This window comes from Misgurnus anguillicaudatus, chromosome 7, assembly GCF_027580225.2.
Source record: "Misgurnus anguillicaudatus chromosome 7, ASM2758022v2, whole genome shotgun sequence".
NCBI classification, from domain to species: Eukaryota; Metazoa; Chordata; class Actinopteri; order Cypriniformes; family Cobitidae; genus Misgurnus; species Misgurnus anguillicaudatus.
In genome coordinates this window covers 1,894,907-1,914,117 of record NC_073343.2, presented here as the reverse complement: position 1 = coordinate 1,914,117, position 19,211 = coordinate 1,894,907, and the positions used below count along the sequence as shown (strand labels likewise).

Sequence of the window (19,211 nt, the reverse complement as noted above, 5' to 3'; positions counted from 1 at the left end):
TAATAAACCATTATGTGTCTAATATAATAAATGGAATTTATTAGTCAGTGGAACTACCAGTGGCAGCTCGTGACCGCTCTTCCGAGGTGCGCAAATTCAAAATTTGTGTTTGTTGCGTCATGTGAACCATGTGCATCACGTGTTTTGTCAAAATAAGTGCCTGCTGCACACGCGTCAAAACCGCTTATGATAAAAGAGACGCTCATGTTCACAAAATACACGCAAGACACTAACTTAACAGTAAACTCTGATTACGCATGAGATTATGCGAGTATCTGGCAAACGCGAGCGTCTCTTTATAATCATAAACCCTTTTGACGCGTCTGCAGCAGGCACTTATTTTGACAAGACACGTGATGCACATAGGTTCACTCGACGTGCCGAACACATATTTTGAAATGACAAATCACAAACGTGACGGTCTACATACATGTTGTGACAAACTTCGCATCGTGCGCCCTCGAAAAAAGAAGTCAAAATGTTTTTGGGTGTTTCCTTTAAAATGCAAATGAGCTGATCTCCGCACTAAATGGCAGTGCCGTTGTTGGATAGTGCAGATTAAGGGGCGGTAATATCTAGGGCTGGGTATCGATTCAGATGTTCCAGATCGATTCAATTTCGATTCACAAGCTATCAAACCGATTCGATTACGATTCTCGATTCAATTTTCGATTACGATTCTCGGGTTGGTTTTTATACTCGATTCTTGATTCAACTCAATGAATATAGATTTAATACAAATACTATATTAATAAAAAATAACAGTGAACAGAAGTTTACAAGTGGGTAATTAATAAAAAGAAATTAAAACCCACAACACTAACCTTGTCGTCTTGCTTGCAAAATCTAAAATGCTTCCATACCTCTTACTTTTTATGTGAAGGTAGCATCAACGTCGATGAACCCCCTAAAACCGCTATTTTAAGCACTGAATGAAAGAATGACAGGCTCCTTGGTAACATCGCGCAAGGCAAAAAAGAGGGTGACATCTTGTGAAGAAGACTAGTAATTTGATTAATGTTAATCTTACTTCAATGTTTGCAGAAAAAATATGGGGGGGGATCGTTTCTGCTCTTTGAGAATCGATTCTGAATCGACCACGTTTTAAAAAACGATTAATCGAAAAATCGATTTTTTTTTTGCCCAGCCCTAGTATTATCCCCTTCTGACATCACAAGGGTAGCCAAATTTTAATTACCTATTTTTTACATGCTTGCAGAGAATGGTTTACCAAAACTAATTTACTGGGTTGTTGTTTTTTCTATGTTGATAGAAGCACTGGGGACCCAATTATAGCACTTAAACATAGAAAAAAATCAGATTTTCATGACATGTCCCCTTGAAAGTGAGACACTCCTACTGAAGTGTAATGTGCAGAATCATTAAGTGACAAACTGTTTACAGGTCAGTAGACAAACCTGAGCTTCCAGCTGCTGCTCTGTGAGTGACATCATCTCATCATAGGTCATGGAGGAAAACAGTGCAGAATACTTATGGAGACGCAGACTCTTCAGCCATGATGGAACATCTGAAGACAAATCACAGTATTGCAAGTTAAACATATGTGACAATACACCACAAAGCCAGTCATAAGTAGCACAGGTACATTTGTAGCAATAGCCGACAATACATTGTATGGGTCAAAATTATCGTTTTTTTTCCATGCCAAAAATCATTAGGATAAGTGAAGATCATGTTCCATTAAGATATTTTGTAAAATTCCTATCATAAATATATAAAAAATGTATTTATCATTAGTAATACTGTATATGTTGCTAAGGACTTCCTGGCAATTTTCTCAATACTTAGAAAAGAGCACCCTCAGATTCAAGATTTTCAAATAGTCATTTATTTAGTCAGCTTTCAGGTAATGTATAAGTCTAAATTTCAGCCTCAACTGACCCATATGACTGGTTCTGTAGTCCAGGATCACATATATGATGCAATTTTTGGTAGGCAAAACAGTTCACATGTGATTTAGGTGCAGAGTTATCAGGAATATATAAAACTACAATATTGCCCCAATGCTTTGCATAACCCACATAAAGTACTGTAGTATACACTCACCTAAAGGATTATTAGGAACACCTGTTAAATCTCTCATTAATGCAATTATCTAATCAACCAATCACCTGGCAGTTGCTTCAATGCATTGAGAGGTGTGGTCCAGGTCAAGACAATCTCCTGAACTCCAAACTGAATGTCAGAATGGGAAAGAAAGGTGATTTAAGCAATTTGGAGCGTGGCATGGTTGTTGGTGCCAGACGGGGCGGTCTGAGTATTTCACAATCTGCTCAGTTACTAAGATTTTCACGCACAACCATTTCTAGGGTTTACAAAGAATGGTGTGAAAAGGGAAAAACATCCAGTATGCTGCAGTCCTGTAGGCGAAAATGCCTTGTTGATGCTAGAGGATAGAGGAGAATGGGCCAACTGATTCAAGCTTGGCGTAAACAGAATGAGAACATGGATCCATCATGCCTTGTTACCACTGGGCAGGCTGGTGGTGGTAGTATAAGGGGGCGTGCACACCAACGCTTTTACGCCCGCGGCCGGCGCATGTTTTCAATTCATTTCAATGGAAACTCAGCGTTTTTCAAATAAGCCAGCAGCTAGCGGTTTTCTTCCGCGCTGAAAATCGGCGCCCGGCGGTTTTTCCGCGCTCAGCTCTGAGCACCGAGAGTTGAAAGATGTTCAACTTTGGAAGAAAAGCTCCGCTCGTCAATGTCAGTTTTCACACGGCCGCCCAATCACAGTGGAGGAGGGGCGGGACATTACCACAGCAACCAACCGGCTCGCAGCTGAAGTATCACGGGTACCAAAGCGCTCATCTGAAGGAAGCTGGCACTCAGCTGAAAAACAGCTGGCCATTCGGCGTCCTCAAGGCGGTTTCAGACGCGTTTAAAAGTTTTGGTGTGTCCAGCCCCTAATGGTGTGGGGGATGTTTTCTTGGCACAGTTTAGGCCCCTTGGTGCCAATTGGGCATTGTTTAAATGCCACGGCCTACCTGAGCATTGTTTCTGACCATGTCTCTATCCCTTTATGACCACCATGTACCCATCCTCTGATAGCTACTTCCAGCAGGATAATGCACCATGTCACAAAGCTCGAGTCATTTCAAATTGGTTTCTTGAACATGAAAATGAGTTCACTGTACTAAAATGGCCCCCACAGTCACCAGATTTCAACCCAATAGAGCATCTTTGGGATGTGGTGGAATGGGAGCTTCATGCCCTGGATGTACATCCCACAAATCTCCATCAACTGCAAGATGCTATCCAATCAATATGGGTCAACATTTCTAAAGAATGCTTTCAGCACTTTGTTGAATCAATGCCATGTAGAATTAAGGCAGATCTGAAGGCGAAAGGGGGTCAAACACAGTATTAGTATAGTGTTCCTAATAGTCCTTTAGGTGAGTGTACTTAAGCATTTACTATAGTAAACTCTAATACTTTTAAGTAATTACAACTCTTTGTTAATGTATACAGGGCTCGAAATATGCGACCAAAATTTAATCTGTGCGACCTTAAAATATATTTGGGAGCATTTGTGCGACTGCCTATTTTGTTGTGACGCGAGTTGATTGTGATCCTGCGTGCTGGCGCTGTCCCAGGTTCAGTGTTCTCTCCAACGATACATAACCAATCAAATTTCACCATTAAGTTCTTGCGTTTAATGAAGACCGTAGATTGGCTAATATGAGCGTCAGTCATTCCTTGTTGCCGTGAAGCGCGGAAATGTGAAAAGACGAACGCGTCGCGAGCATGACGAGAGCGAGCCGGTTACAGCAGGTTATTACTGTATTTTTTAACGACGATACGGATTCAAATGTAACTCCACCACCGGAAAATACGAGTTGACGTTAAACCTTTCAGAGAGAGTGGCTTAAAGATTTCGATTGTCTCCGCTATGAAAATGTAACATAACTTACTGTGTTTACTGTAAATCCTGTAAAACGGCGTTAATGGCGGAATCAAAACATTTTAAGCGCCAGACGTACCTTGCTTAAACATGGCGAAAGTGCCAAAAACACAAGACGTGTCATGACAAATGTGTTTATTATTGATGGAGACACCGACCTGTCTGTCAAAGTGTGTTTGATGGTGTATGTGCGCATGCGCTGGTGAATGGACATTCGACAAACATCCTTGTGGTCCATGTTGCTGTGGAATACCACAATGCTGATGGTATGTTTTTGTTGTATTTTTTAAAACATTGCCTATTTAGTAGTAAAAGCATCCTGGTAATGCAGTTACCAATATATATTAGCCTTCTATATGAGGGTCACTTTTGTAATGTCACAATTATTCAGTGTTTTACGTGTTTGCTAGATATCTATGTAATCTTAATCATGTTACCTGTAATTATTAAATTATTATTGCTGCTATACTGTTTCAACAGCATTTGGGTATTAATTTAGGAATTTATGCAGCAAAAAATAAAATAAAATAGAAGACCAACTTTTAAATGCTGGCCATAGGACGTGTAAAGCCCGGTGGTGGTGTTTTATTTTTAATAAAATAAATCTATTAACATTTACATTGTAGTTGTGGTGCTTTTTAATTTTTGGATGGATGCGCCTAAATTTTTGCTGGTGCTCCTATCTCTTTAAAGTTGGGAGCACCAGTGCTACCAAATAAAAAAGTTAATTTTGAGCCCTGGTATATATACTATACTATTCTGTAGTATCAACCATATTAAATTAATAAACTGTAGTAAATACTCTACATTGTAAAAAAAAAAGCAACTTGGTTTTGCAAGTCAATTCAACCTACTATTTATATACTTAATTGAAAACTTAATTTTTTAAGTAACATATATGTACAGTGTACTAGTATACTTTAATATTTACTAATGTATACTAATTTTTTTTTCTTCATGTAGGGAGATAGGTCCCTGCTATCCCAAAAAGGGATATGCAGTACAGATGATAGTTGAATACACCAAATTTAGAGCAGGTATGCATAAAATAACCTCAACATGACAAGAACACACAGTTGTTTACCAGGACTAAAAACTTTAATACAACCCCATCTCATCTCATGCTTGAAAACACACAAAAAACGCAGACTCGCCTCTCATTCCGCTTCCCTCCTCATGGAATGTACTCCGAACGGCAGCGTGTTCCTCCAGATGCTCGCTGCCTCCGCTGCCCGAAGACGCCACGCTGCTCTGAGGAGAGAGAGGGGCGTGGTCAGGGGCCGGCCCGCGGGGACGCAAGTCCTCCTGAGAGAGCCAGCCGTGCCCCAGCGGCTGATTCGATCCGCCGCTCATCGGAGGGGTCAGAGACACCGAACGCCTCAGAGGACTGTGTTGCCCGCCCGTCAGCACTGGGAAGACAGGAATGCATGTGATGTGATCCTCGCTGTAGGGGCGCTTCTTCTGACAAGTTTACTTCTGGCAGCTTTTAATCTTTAAAATGACAAGTCTTATTCTAGAAGATCTATTCTGTCACTGTTTATTTTCTGTCTAGTCAGGGCAGACAAATCAGGACATAGCATATTAAAGGGACAGTCATGCTATACTTTAAACGTGGAAAAACGTGTCACACAATGGAATGAATGTGAGCAGCAGGATATGATGTCATGCTCCAGAGATACTATTTTGATTGTGACCCTGCCTGTGAAAACTAAGAAGTCAAATCATTTTGTGATTTATTGTTTTCTATATACAGTTAAATCATCAATGTAAAGAAGAACATTCTGTGAAAATATAACCTTTATATCTTTCATATGACTGAGATCAAACTTTAAATTTTCCAAATGTCAAAATTACATTATGAGACTTTAGCCTGGACTTCATTCAGCATGAAAAATAGCAAGTCTTCAATTTGTATTTACATATTATTTATCTTACAAATAAGAAAACATTTTGCACATATTCGTGCTTATTTTAAAGGAATAGTCTACTCATTTTCAATATTAAAATATGTTATTACCTTAACTAAGAATTGTTGATACATCCCTCTATCATCTGTGTGCGTGCACGTAAGGGCTGGAGCGCGCTGCGACGCTTCGATAGCAATTAGCTTAGCCCCATTCATTCAATGGTACCATTTAGAGATAAAGTTAGAAGTGAGCAAACACATCAACGTTTTTCCTATTTAAGACGAGTAGTTATACGAGCAAGTTTGGTGGTACAAAATAAAACATAGCGCTTTTCTAAGCGGTTTTAAAAGAGGAACTATATTTTATGGCGTAATAGCACTTTTGCGAGTACTTCGACTAGGTGCAGTAACACCCTCCCTCTCCCATTATGAGAGTGAGAAGGGGAGCGGACTTTTCAGGCGAGTCGAAGTACTCCCAAAAGTGCTATTACGCCATAAAATATAGTTCCTCTTTTAAATCCGCTTAGAAAAGCACTACGTTTTATTTTGTACCACCAAACTTGCTCGTATAACTACTCGTCTTAAATAGGAAAAACGTTGATGTGTTTGGTCACTTCTAACTTTATCTCTAAATGGTACAATTGAATGAATGGGGCTAAGCTAAATGCTATCGAAGCGTCGCAGCGCGCTCCAGCGCTTACGTGCACGCACACAGATGATAGAGGGATGTATCAACAATTCTTAGTTAAGGTAATAACATATTTTAATATTGAAAATGAGTAGACTATTCCTTTAACTTACTTCTTTAAATAATTCCCAAAATTTGTTAGCTGTAACCAAAATATTTCCTTGCATATTCCTGCATTCCCACATCTACATGAATATGAATAAAAGTGTGCATGCAACCCAAAGTACACGCAGGTGCGGACCAGTGGACAACTTTTGCGTCAATCAAACAAGCTTGACGTCAAACAGAATCAAAAGATCTAGTGTGAAAGCACATTTATATTACGCAGCGTTAGTGAAAAAAGCCCAGCTGACAGTTTGTGGAGAACTACACTGCTTTAACCAAACTTCAACCAACACAAGCTTATTTGTTTCATCTGGGACGGGCCAAACAAGCTCCTACTCTTTCCCACTGCAAATACACATAAGCCTGTCTTCCTGAACATTTTATTCCATCGTAGAGAACTGGATGAGGTACAAAACAAAATGAAAAAACAAACAACATGAGATGAGGTGCGTTATAAGCCGTATGATGTCCGTTCTCTCCTCCTACAGTATATGCGGCTGTAGATGCTTGGACTATGTATAGGTCTTCGCGGGCTAGTTTAAAATAGGTGCCCAGCTACCATTACAAGTTCCAGTCCCTAAATATTAGCCATTTTCCCTAAATACAGACCCCCACAAAGGATACCTTACAAGGGAAGAGATGCAATGGTATGTGGTGCCTAGTCAGGGAGGTACCATGGGTGTGAGAGCCTGTTAGTTTTATTCGGAAACCATCTCAGGTCATATCTTATTTTATGAAGGTGCCATTGACTACTGATGGTTGTTTCACAATCATGCTTGGTGAAGCTAAAGGTCTCATCATGTTTGTTTGCTCATCTTTGAATTGACCAATATTCATAACTATGAATTTATCATGCATAAATAGATGGTTATGGGAAAATGGCATTATATACATAAAAATAAATATGTTTCTATTATAACCAAAAAGAGTTTACTGCTCAACAAATGGTTGTTTTTTAGTTTCACAACTTGGCTTTGGAAAGCCATTGACGGTATGTAAACCAGTGGTTCTCGTGCGCCCCCCTTGAATATGGTGCATCCCTACGTGCCCCCCAAAGAAAAACTTAATGTTTAAATCAAACCAAACATATTAAATTATACATTGTAGTGCTGTTGGTTAATAGCCTTATGTTTCTGAGATTTAATTGTATTTTATTTTATAAAATATCCTAAAACTGGGCCAGTAAACCACTAAAGATGCTATGCTGAATCCAAGGGACCACGTAACCAGATCCCATTTAATACAATAGATCAGAGAGAACAGTATCATTTTGTCCAATTAAAGGGATAGTACACCTAAAAATGAAAATTATGTCATTAATGACTCACCCTCATGTCGTTTCAAACTCGTAAGACCTCCGTTCATCTTCGGAACACAGTTTAAGATGTTTTATATTTAGGCCGAGAGCTTGTTGACCCTTCATTGAAAATCTACGTACAGTATACTGTCCATGTCCAGAAAGGTAATAAAAACTTTATCAAAGTAGTAGTCTATGTGATATCAGTGGGTCAGTTAGAATGTGTTAACGCATCGAAAATACATTTTGCTCCAAAAATTACGACTTTATTTAGCATTGTCTTGACGTGTGACGCGACTGACGTGTTATCCGGTGCGCCCCAGCTGTTTTTTGTTTTTGTTTTGTTTGTCTGAGGGAGACGCATGCTGTAAGTTTGCAAACATGTCTGAGGATAACACGTCATCCGCGTCGCTGCAGTCGCGTGAATTTGGTCTCGTGTATGCGCTTCACAACGGACGCGGAAGGGAAGACAATGCTGAATAAGGTCGTAATTTTTGGACCAAAATGTATTTTGATGTTTCATCACATTCTAACTGACGAACTACTGTCACATGGACTACTTTAGTGATGTTTTTATTACCTTTCTGGACATGGACAGTATACCGTACGTATATTTTCAATGGAGGGTCAACAAGTTCTCGGACTAAATCTAAAACATCTTAAACTGTGGTCTGAGGATGAACGGAGGTCTTACTAGTTTGGGCATGAGGGTGAGTCATTAATGACATTATTTTCAATTTTGGGTGAACTATCCCTTTAATATGGTCTATAACATTTAAGTGCATAACCTCAGGTTGTGAAATCATTCCTTTGTGCTGTTAAAACTCTCTAAGCAGTCAAAAATAAAGAGGATCTGGTGGACCAGTGCTTAAAATGCACCCTTATTTTTATCCCCAGCTGTCTCCTTCATCAGGAAAAAAGATCCTTGCATTCTTAGCTAGAAATACCCTGCTCTGACCACAGATATGTTCAATCTGACTATCTTTGTTACGCCCTCGACACGGCAGCGCCGCATGTTCGCATTTTTTCCTTTTCATTTCGCTCCTGACGTTGACGACTAGCGCAAGAGATAAACCTGAAGTCGTGAGCATAAAGTCTGGTGGAGGGTTGTGACCTCTATCTCCAAAGGAAATAGGTGGGATTTGACAGGCGTCTTTGATCATGTGCAGAGGGTAATGTCAGGTCAATTTGGTGGTTTCAACCATCCTAATCTCTAAACCGCAGACAAAATAGTTGTTAGATTTAATGAAACACCTGTGGTTATGGACAGGCTAAGCAACTGGAGTCAGACAGTCTTTAACCCCCCCCCCCCCACCCACACACAATAAGGAACAGTCCACTTACTTGTGTTGGTCCCACTGCCTGTACCTACGGCGTTGATAGTGGAAGGAACAGAGGATGATGGGTACAGCGAAAGATGCCCGTTTTCACAACCCTGTTGCGGCTGCTGCTGCCAACTTCCCAGCCCGGAGCCCCTTGAGCTCTGCCAGCCGTTAAGACGGTCATCTGAGCCGTAGCGCTGGTGGTGGGTGTAAAGGTGCGGAGGTTGCCCGTGATGAGATGAAGGCGCCCGCTCCAAGGAGTCTCCAGCTCCTCGGGCGGCCGCCCGTTCTTCCAGGTGGTTGAGCCAAAGGGCAAGGTTTGCCCGGTCTTCGAGAGAAGTCGCCGGGTGGATGAGAGCGTACGACAGAAGCTGCCTGCTTTCCTCAAGGTGCCGGCCATGTTCGATGGTGTGGCTCAATATTTTGGGTAACAGACTCATGTATTCCACCTTGGCCTCTGCATTGCCCGGTTTAAGGAGAGGCAGATGGGTCAGAACCAGAGAGATGACCCGCTCTTTCGGTTCAGTCTGCCACTGACTTATCAACACTGCAAAAATAAAAACAAAGGAAAAGGTTAGCACAAATTATAATATGTCCCATAAGGTCCAAACTCCGAATTTGGTAACACTTTACTTGAAGGGGTGTTCATAAGACTGGCATGACATCAAGGAGATTTTATGCACGTATATGACAACTGTCATTAAGTGTCATTTGCTCAATTAAGTCATTTTTTATGCAAAGATCAGATTTTTTGAGATGTCTTTGGCATGACAACTTAACATCAAAGGTGCACACAAATTTAACATTTGTTTCCAAAACAGTCTACATTTACATTAATGAAAATGAAATAAAACAAATGAAAATTTGAATATCATTTACTTACCTCAAGTTGTTGTAAACTTATATACATTTCTTTTTTTCTGCTGAACACAAATGGAGATATTTTGAAAAATGATTCGAAACAGATCTGAGGCACCATTCACTTCCATTGTTTTATTTTTTCCTACTATTGAAGTCAATGGTGCCCCAGATTTGTAACGAAATTTATACAAGTTTGGAACAACTTTACGGTGAGTAAATGATGACAAAATGTTCATTTTTGGGTGAACTATCCCTTTAACACATTTGGTAGGCACTTTTATCCAGGTACAGATTTCCTGGGGGTTTGAACCCATGACCCTTTGCACTGCTAACACAATGCTCTACCAATTGAGCTACAGCAAACCTTATTAGGCAAAATTTGGCAGGAACATTTACAGAAACCATAATTTTTATATAGCTACACTATATAATTCATACTTTTTCACTATACCTGTACAACATGGATGCTAATACACTAAACTCAATATAAGCTATTATCAAGTTAGAGGACAAATCAAAGTCATCGCTGTTTTTCCCCTCTTCAGCTGCCGCATTTTAAATATTTGTTGAGGACACTATTCATAACCAGGGTCATGCATCCTAATGTAACATGCCACAGAAATGAACTATTGGAACTATAGATACTTTGAGGTCACGACAGAGGCTTTGTCCACCACCAATAATAGAGAATGCTGTCCGCGGAGTGAACTTCTGTCTATCCCTGGCTACAGTCTATGACTTACTTGATCTTCGAGCTTGAGGCCTTAACCTAAAATGTACTTGCGGCTAATCATACCTGGTCATCATGGGATGTTTGTCATGTAAGGAACATTAACTGTATATAGTAAATGTATGACAGCATTATTTTTACCATACATGTGGTGGTGCTGTTACAATGAAACGGAGCAATGAATGATGTCACATTGGAAGAGTGTCTGTGTGTGTGTGAACTGGGATGTTTTAGAGGTCCTCTGTCTTGTTTAGTAGGACATTCTGCTTGTTTAGTGCTCATACCAATGTCACCCTAAAGAAAGACACATGCAGACTTTAGGACGACTGGATTGATGATTAAGTGTCTCTCTGGGAGTCTTTTTCAGGCGCTTCCATTTTTACTAATGGACCACAAGGCTTACAGGGGGCATGCTGACGCTTTTATCCAATGAAACTTATTAAATAAAAAATGACAAAGCAATTCATACCAAGAAGTATTTGAATGGCTATACAAACTTACATTAATCCATTTTTCTTATCTAAACTAAAGTGACCAGAGCATTACTACAAACTATACATTTTATCAGTAGAGTATGCGTTTTCTACCCATGACCTTTGGTTTGCAAATGCAATGCTCTACCAAATAACCTACAGATGCACTGTAAGAAAGCTTCAACAATTGTTAGAGACAACACCTGTTGAAATGGAAAGAAAAAGAAGGGGAAGTTTTTTTTTGAAACTGTGAACGTCCAACATGTTCCTGTCAAGTATTCACAGACAAAATGTTCTTGCATTGGACATCATTCATTTTCATTGGATGGACTGAGGATGGCAAATTTTGCAGTGAAGAATCACAGTCATATTATTTTATATCAACATGATTGACAAGCAAAAGTGCTGAGGTTAAGTGGGTTGTTACCCGGGTCAGTGACAAAATCGGTTTGACAAGATGAGAAATTGAAATAAAAAATAAATAAAAAACTTGTTTTTAAAGCATGCATCAGGTTTATTTCAATGCACATAGTGTATTTATGTAAATTTTATGCAATAAAAAAAAAACATTTGCACCATTTTTATGAAAGTTAAGACTGAATGGACCTGAAAATGTCAAATGGTGTAACTGCCAATTGCACCAAAGATAGAGAAATATTAAATATTTTATCCACCTTAATGGCATGTAAGTGTAATCATAAAGAAAATTATTATTATTATTATTATTTTATATATATATATATATATATATATATATATATATATATATATATATATATATATATATATATATATATATATATATATATATATATATATATATATATATATATATATACACACCAATTGACACAGATCGGTAACACCACATTGACATTTTTTGCAATTATCCCCCAAATATTTTTTCAAAATAAAATAAAACCAGAAATTATAGACTTGGTCCTCAAAAAAGAGAATGTATGCAAGTAATCTGAATTTTTTTTTGAAATTTTAACCCTTTGTTTTCTATGAGTATACGCACACCGGTGGTGCCTGACCTTCTGTTGATAGACCCGCCCCACACATATGCAACCCAGCATTTGATTTGATTGGCTATAAGTGTGTTTTGGTAGTCGGCCCGTCTCCTTTTCTAAAGCGTTTTTCAAACATCGTGGACTCCGCCTTTAACATTAAAGGTGCAGTGTGTACATTTTAGTGGCATCTAGTGGTGAGGTTGCAAATTGCAACCAATGACTTAGTCCACGACTCACCCCTCGCTTTTAAAACACATAGAGATGATACGGTAGCCACCATCGGACAAACATCGTCGGAGACAAAAAAAATTGTCCTTTAAGGGCCTCTGTAGAAAAATGGCAGCACAAAATGGCGACTTCCATGTAAGGGGACCCTCGTGTATGTAGATAAAAAGGTCTCTTTCTAAGGTAATAAACACATAACGGTTCATTATGAAAGGTCTTTATACACACCTGATAATATAGTTTTGTATATTACTTTGTATTTCTGTCAAAAGATCCTTCTAAAAATTACACACTGCACCTTTAAATAACATCATATTTGTCACAAATTAACGATTAACATTGGCTGCTAACGTATATTTAGCATTTTGAAGTAGACGCTATCTGACTAGGCTTGCGCTATTTAATGTGCACTTCCGGTGTTCGAAACCTCCGAGTTGTCCTAGATGCGGGGCTGAGCATCCGGTGTGCGACCCCCTTTACATTTAATTAAACCGGACACAAAATAATTAAAATCACGTCATTGACCCAAAACTGCCCCGGTCCCACAGCTGGGCCCAAATTGTAAAAAGTAAAATAATCTTGACAAACGATATATAATATGAATTTCGTTTCATATTTTATCATCATTTTGAGAAAAGAATCAGATAGTGAAAGCAATTTTCTAAAATATCATGGGCCCTCAGGTGGGCCCAGTCTGTCTTTATTACATTTTTATAACACTAATATCCTATTAAAAGCTCATTGCATATATATCATTGCAAAGCGCTAAGAATCTAGTTTTATATTTCAAAACCGTTATGCAATCATATTAATGCAGTGACAGTATTTTATCAACAACTACAGACATTTCTAAACCAAAGCATGCCATTAATTTAAAGGTGCACATCAATAGGTTACAGTTAATGGAACAACAGACCACCCCTCCAACCCTTGACTTTAAACCCTTAACCACTATATCAGTCCTTGGAGAAAACACCAGCTTTCATCAGCCATGAAGGTATGTTTACCTAGAAATAATTAGTATTCAAGCCTCTAACCAATTAAACTTCAAGGAAACGACATTTGCATGATGTTGAAAGATTTGTGACAGAAGACAAACCGGTTGAAGTTTACCACCAAAATCAAATTAGACGAAACGCTTAGTCAGAAACATTGTATAAATTACATCCACCACTACGTGTCACCAGTCTGCTCTATTCAGTGTCTGCCTTGCCAGAGGTTGAGATGAGTTTATCTGGTAATAAAGTCCTCATGACCCTTAGTAACACTCCACTACTAAAATTAGAGCCCAGCATTCAACTTGGCCATGTTCCTGCTCTACCTCACTGGTTGCCAGCTCCTCTGGAGCAAAAAACTCCCACACTACTCCATCATTACACAGTTCTTCCTTCGCTCCACCCATCCAGCTGGATTCAGAGGGAGCGCTCCTGCTGAAACAATGCAGCCTACTCATCTCAGGGATCTTCTGACTTCCTCTACCACCATCCCCCCGTTCACTTCCTTAACAACCTGCTGGTAGAGCTTCCAGAGAAATGTTCTCACATATTAAAACACTCTCCCTTTCTTTATGGGTCATCAATGAATGCCAGTGATGCTTTGCAAGAACAGATGCACCAGAATTTGCAAAACCATAAAATGTCATCTGGTGCTTTGTTCATAAATGTACTTTCATTACAAAAATGCATTCAGGAATTCACTTATAAACTTTTTAAAAGACCTACCATGAGTTAAACAATGTTAAATGTTTCAAAAGAAGTCATATTTTAATGCTTTTACATATTGTGACCTAGTCTGTGAAGTCATTTTTATGATTGGCCACCTATATGAAGATTTAAAGCCCGATTTGCATCCTCGGCAATCGAAAGGGGACGTGACCTAGGGATGGGCAATATAAACAATATGCAATATAAACTATAGAAAATTGGCATACGATAGAGATTTTAAATCTATTGCATCGCGATAATGCGTGTTGATGACACAATCTACCTGCGCACTTTAGAGCCACGAGCTGCAGCCGAATAAACATGGATGAAAGCGTCAGCGAAACAGAGGAACTCCTGAAAAAGACTGATGCAACATCTATTTTTTGGATTTAAGCCATAAGTTACATAAGTTAACTGCTGCTCCTCGCGCGAAATTGGCATTATGGTCTAGTAATTGTGAAACATGCAGTATATATATATATATATATATGCAGTATAGTCCCCACAAGCATTTAAAGTGTTTAGTGTTATAAAAATAATTAACTGTGTTTTTTAGCAGATAGATCTTGTCGGCTTTATCATTTTAAAAGTAGATCACCACACAAAAAAGTCTGGACACCCCTGCTGTAGAGTGTGTCAGGCAAAAGTTCCTGCTAAGAGTGGTAACAAGACTAATCTATCCATAACGGTTCACTTTTACTAACTTTTTTAGCAGTTTGGCTTTTCTAAGGGTCTATATAACCTGTTCTGAAATGAGTCTATCGAAACTATTATATCGCAATACATATCGCTATCACAAGAGGCTGCAATGCATAACGCAATATGGATTTTAGGCCATATCGCCCATCCCTAACGTGACCCGATTAGTGTTTAACTAAAAAAAACCTCAGTTATGTGTTGTCATTGCGATTATTTTGCTGCTTCCCATCATGTAGGAGCCTCCCGATCCCAAATCTTTGGTTAGCCAATAGTCTTATGTCATTTCGCCCATAGCACTGAGTAGGGATGGGCATTCGATTAAATTTTTTTAATCGATTGTCGGGAGAATTAACGATCGACTATCGATTAATCATTAATATTTTTATAATAAAAAATAATTATTTAACTTTTATAATTCAAAAATGTTGAATACAAAAATACAGCGTGTTTTCCTCCATGAGACCTTTATTACAAGATCAACTTGTGGCAAAAAGGTAAACTACATTTAGTTGGACAAACGGAACATATATGCGCTTGAATATGCGGTGCTCTAAAGCAGTGGAACCTGCAGCTGCGAGCCGCATTCTTAAACAGAGACCTCATTTGTTCCAAAAAATCATGACCTCTTCATGAATATTTTTTTTTAATCAAAACGGAAGGTCACAGATAATGGAGTATGGTGTCAAATATTGCACCCTGGTGGTAAAATGTTGAATTGCTGCCACACAGTGAAATTCATTTAATTGCTTCAAGACACACGCTACGCTAGGCAACGCAACCTGCATTAGATAAAAAAAAGTATTTGATTAATCAATAACAAATTAACGTCATCAACTACATTCTTAACGATCAATTATCGATCGTCGATTAATCATGCCCATCCCTAGCACTGAGACCTGCAGTGCTTCAACCCATCACAGAGTCCGAACCAGAATGGGGAAGAGCATTAGAGAATTTAATCTGCATGAATACCTGGCAACCCGAAAACAAGTTTGATATGTACAACTCTTGATCGGGCTGCCCCCGACTGCATGTCCAACATGACGCTGCAACAACAGCCAATGAGAGCGTGCAAGCTTTAAATGTACTTGTGTGCTTTGATAGTTGAAACAAGAGACACACAAAAAAGAAACATAAAAGAGGTGTATTGAGAAAGAATTTCGACTTGTGCAACTATGGCAACAGTACAAGTGTTTTTATAATGCGTCATGCAAGAACTACCACATGTGTTTTTATTAAGTCACGTTTAATCTGGCATTTCTCTGAGATCTCGTCACTTTGAAAACGTTACTACAGTCATCACATGTGTGTGTTCTTGTGGTCTGGTCAAATCTAAGGATTGTGTTTAAAAAAATCATTTGACAATGTCCCTATATCTGTGGTCTCCCATGGGTTTAAGATGTAAAAACTGTCCAGTGTATCCCAGGCCTAAAGTCATGTCAAAGATTGAAATTAAACTAAAAGTGATCAAACTTTTCACAGACTATTTTTTGCCACTTTAAAAGTAGACAACATCTTTAAGAGAAGTATGTGAGCGGGAGCGGAGTGATTTTGACTTTAAAAGTCAGATTTGGTCTTGGTTTTCTCTTTCTTAACTTCTACTCCATCATCATGAGCACAACTCATGCAACTTTATTTTAACATCTTTTCATGTGTCAAGCAGAGTTAAACACCACTAACAGAAAGTTGGATTTTCTGGAATAACACCTTAAAGGGAGTTTACCCAAAAAGGAAAATAATGTCATTAAAGACAGAGAGCATCAGATAACACGTCAGCCGCGTTGTACGTCAGCCACGTCACTGAAGTCACGTGACTTTAGTCCCACGCATGTGCTTCACAACAGACACGAAAAAGAGAAGACAATGCTGAATAAAGTCGTAATTTTTGTTATTTTTGGACCAAAATGTTATTTTCGATGCTTCAACACATTCTAACTGACCCACTGATGTCACATGGACTACTTTGATGATGTTTTTATTACCTTTCTGGACAGTAAACTGTACATAGATTTTTAAACTCATCTTAAACTGTGTTCTGAAGATGAACGGAGGTCTTACGAGTTTGGAACGACATGAGGCTTAGTCATAAATGACATTATTTTCATTTTTAGGTGAACTATCCCTTTAAAGACAATGAAACAAAAATGCACCTTAAAATGTTATGACAACAAATGACAACGTGACTACAATACAAGAGGTTAATGTGTGAAAGTTTGTCAAGGAGACATGATCATTTATTGGCTTGTCACTGACTAATAAAGCAAGGTGATATTTTTCTCTCAGCATTGTTAATTTATTTTACATTGTCAGGCGTGATATTTAAAGCTCAGGTCAATGCAAGGAATTTTAAGAATCAACATAAAAAAATGGAAAAATACACAAGAATGTGCCTACACCTCCCTCTTAAGACTTTCCTGTAAAGGTGCTAACATCATCCAAAAGACAGAGAAAAGAACAGACTGGTACAGAACGGAAACATTGGGTGGATTTTTCTTATATTCCTCCCCTCCCAAAGGCCCAACCCTTCCTCTGTTTCCATCTTTCCCACTGCACCAAAAATGTCCTTTTTTGCATTTGGCTGAGACTTTTATCCAAAGTGACACTGCATTCAAAGCATGCATTTCATCGCCATGTGTGCTCTTTTCAAGTTAAACCCACAACCCTACCAGTTGAGCGACTGTACAGGGAACGACAGAAACCGAATAATAGCAACATTCTGCAGGAAATCTGTGAATCACAGCCGATTCACCGCGGTTAGCATGAGGAAAGCCCTTCTTTAGTGTCATTTTTAGAAGGTTAAACAATGGGTTTTAGTGAACTCCACGTGGCATACGCTCTCAGAGAGCAGAACCGTTCATTGAGGTTGTAGCTTTGAAACATCTCAGCGTTTGGCTGTAATTAGCATTTCCTTCACCCCTTCCACTTAACCTTCCTGTCGGCTTAAAATAGAGGTCGGCACAATATTTACTACTGCACTAGAACACAAGCTCTTGCCCTGTCGTGACAGGGGCTCTTTGCAACTCCAAAGATTTGAGCAAAACTTCATACTACAATCTGGACCCATGACCTCATGGTTTATAAGCTTCACTATGGCACCATCATAAAACATAGACACGCCATGCATGTAATGAATGTCGCTATAGATGTTTCATCGGACGCACGTGCGGTAACGCGATTACGTGTCTGGTCGGAACTTTACTTCCAGTTTCTGTTTGTTTAATAGACTAGTTGCTAAATTGAACTCTTGAACAAATCCCTCATTGAAAATAACGTTTTGGTTTCGTAGGTAATCTACTTGTTGTTTATTTTACTTGTTATATAAATAAACTACTTTAAAAGGATTTTGTTGTTATTTATTCTTAGCAGAGTTAACCGGAAGTTACGTGTTGACAACGAAAGCCGCTTGTTTATGTTGTTACTGCTGAAATCGTCTAAAGGGATGCAACAATACAGCGATATGGATTGATGCATCGATTCAATTTCTACCGATACAATCTGTCGATGCCACACATAACATATCGATATAAGACACCAGGGTTTCCCGCAGCACTTTGCAGTTCGTGCGGCCCGCCTAAGCTGGGAAACCCTACCGCCTTAACTAGGTCGTCCCTTAAAATAAAAAATAAATTTCGCTGCACGAAAGGCCGTCAAGTGCATCTCAGAGAATCACACGGCCGAAATGGTCCGTCAGTGTCTGGAGGATAGCCAGTTGATAAAACGTGTGTCCATGAGAACTGTAAGTGGACTATAGTTCTTGCAAATGTAAAGTAAGTTAGCTGGTGATTTTGTTGTTTGAGTAACCTGCTAACTTCGATATAATTGTTGACCGCTCTTGCTCACGTTATTTATGTGCATTATTTACATGCCACAGTAGTTACACTCACTTAAGATAATGCAAATAATAGTGGGAAATAATCAGTTTTTACAATATTCGAGCTATCATCGTTCGCCAGACATTTTACAACATTTGCTTTAATTTGTGTTTATTAACCCTTTAGTTTCACTTCATCATTATAGGTATCTGTTAAAAACATTTAATTCATTAATAATCTAGTATGTTCATTTTCCCCCCAGCCCCATACCACCTTAACTAACACATTTTCTGCGGAAAGCCCTGGATAGCTTTATTTTGACACTCTCTGCCTCCTCATTCCTTGGTGTAACGCCCATCTACGCATTTTCGCCAAAGCGTGCATTTTTGTTTATTTTCATGTGCTAGTGTCAGCAAGTGAATGCAATGCAGCAACAAAGCGGTTGTAGCATGA

The 19,211-nt window shown here is 38.9% G+C and overlaps 1 protein-coding gene across 2 annotated transcripts in view; it reads right to left on the bottom strand.

Moving 5' to 3' along the window:
• Nucleotides 1-19,211, bottom strand: part of samd4a (sterile alpha motif domain containing 4A) — a 57,199-nt gene that overhangs the window by 19,224 nt on the left and 18,764 nt on the right. For both annotated transcript variants that reach the window (XM_055172094.2, XM_055172093.2), the window contains exons 3-5: nt 9,265-9,789; nt 5,079-5,333; nt 1,419-1,528 (exon numbers count right to left, since the gene is read on the bottom strand). In XM_055172094.2, the coding sequence (XP_055028069.1) occupies nt 1,419-1,528; nt 5,079-5,333; nt 9,265-9,789 (890 nt within the window). The remainder of the gene's footprint in view (nt 1-1,418; nt 1,529-5,078; nt 5,334-9,264; nt 9,790-19,211) is intronic.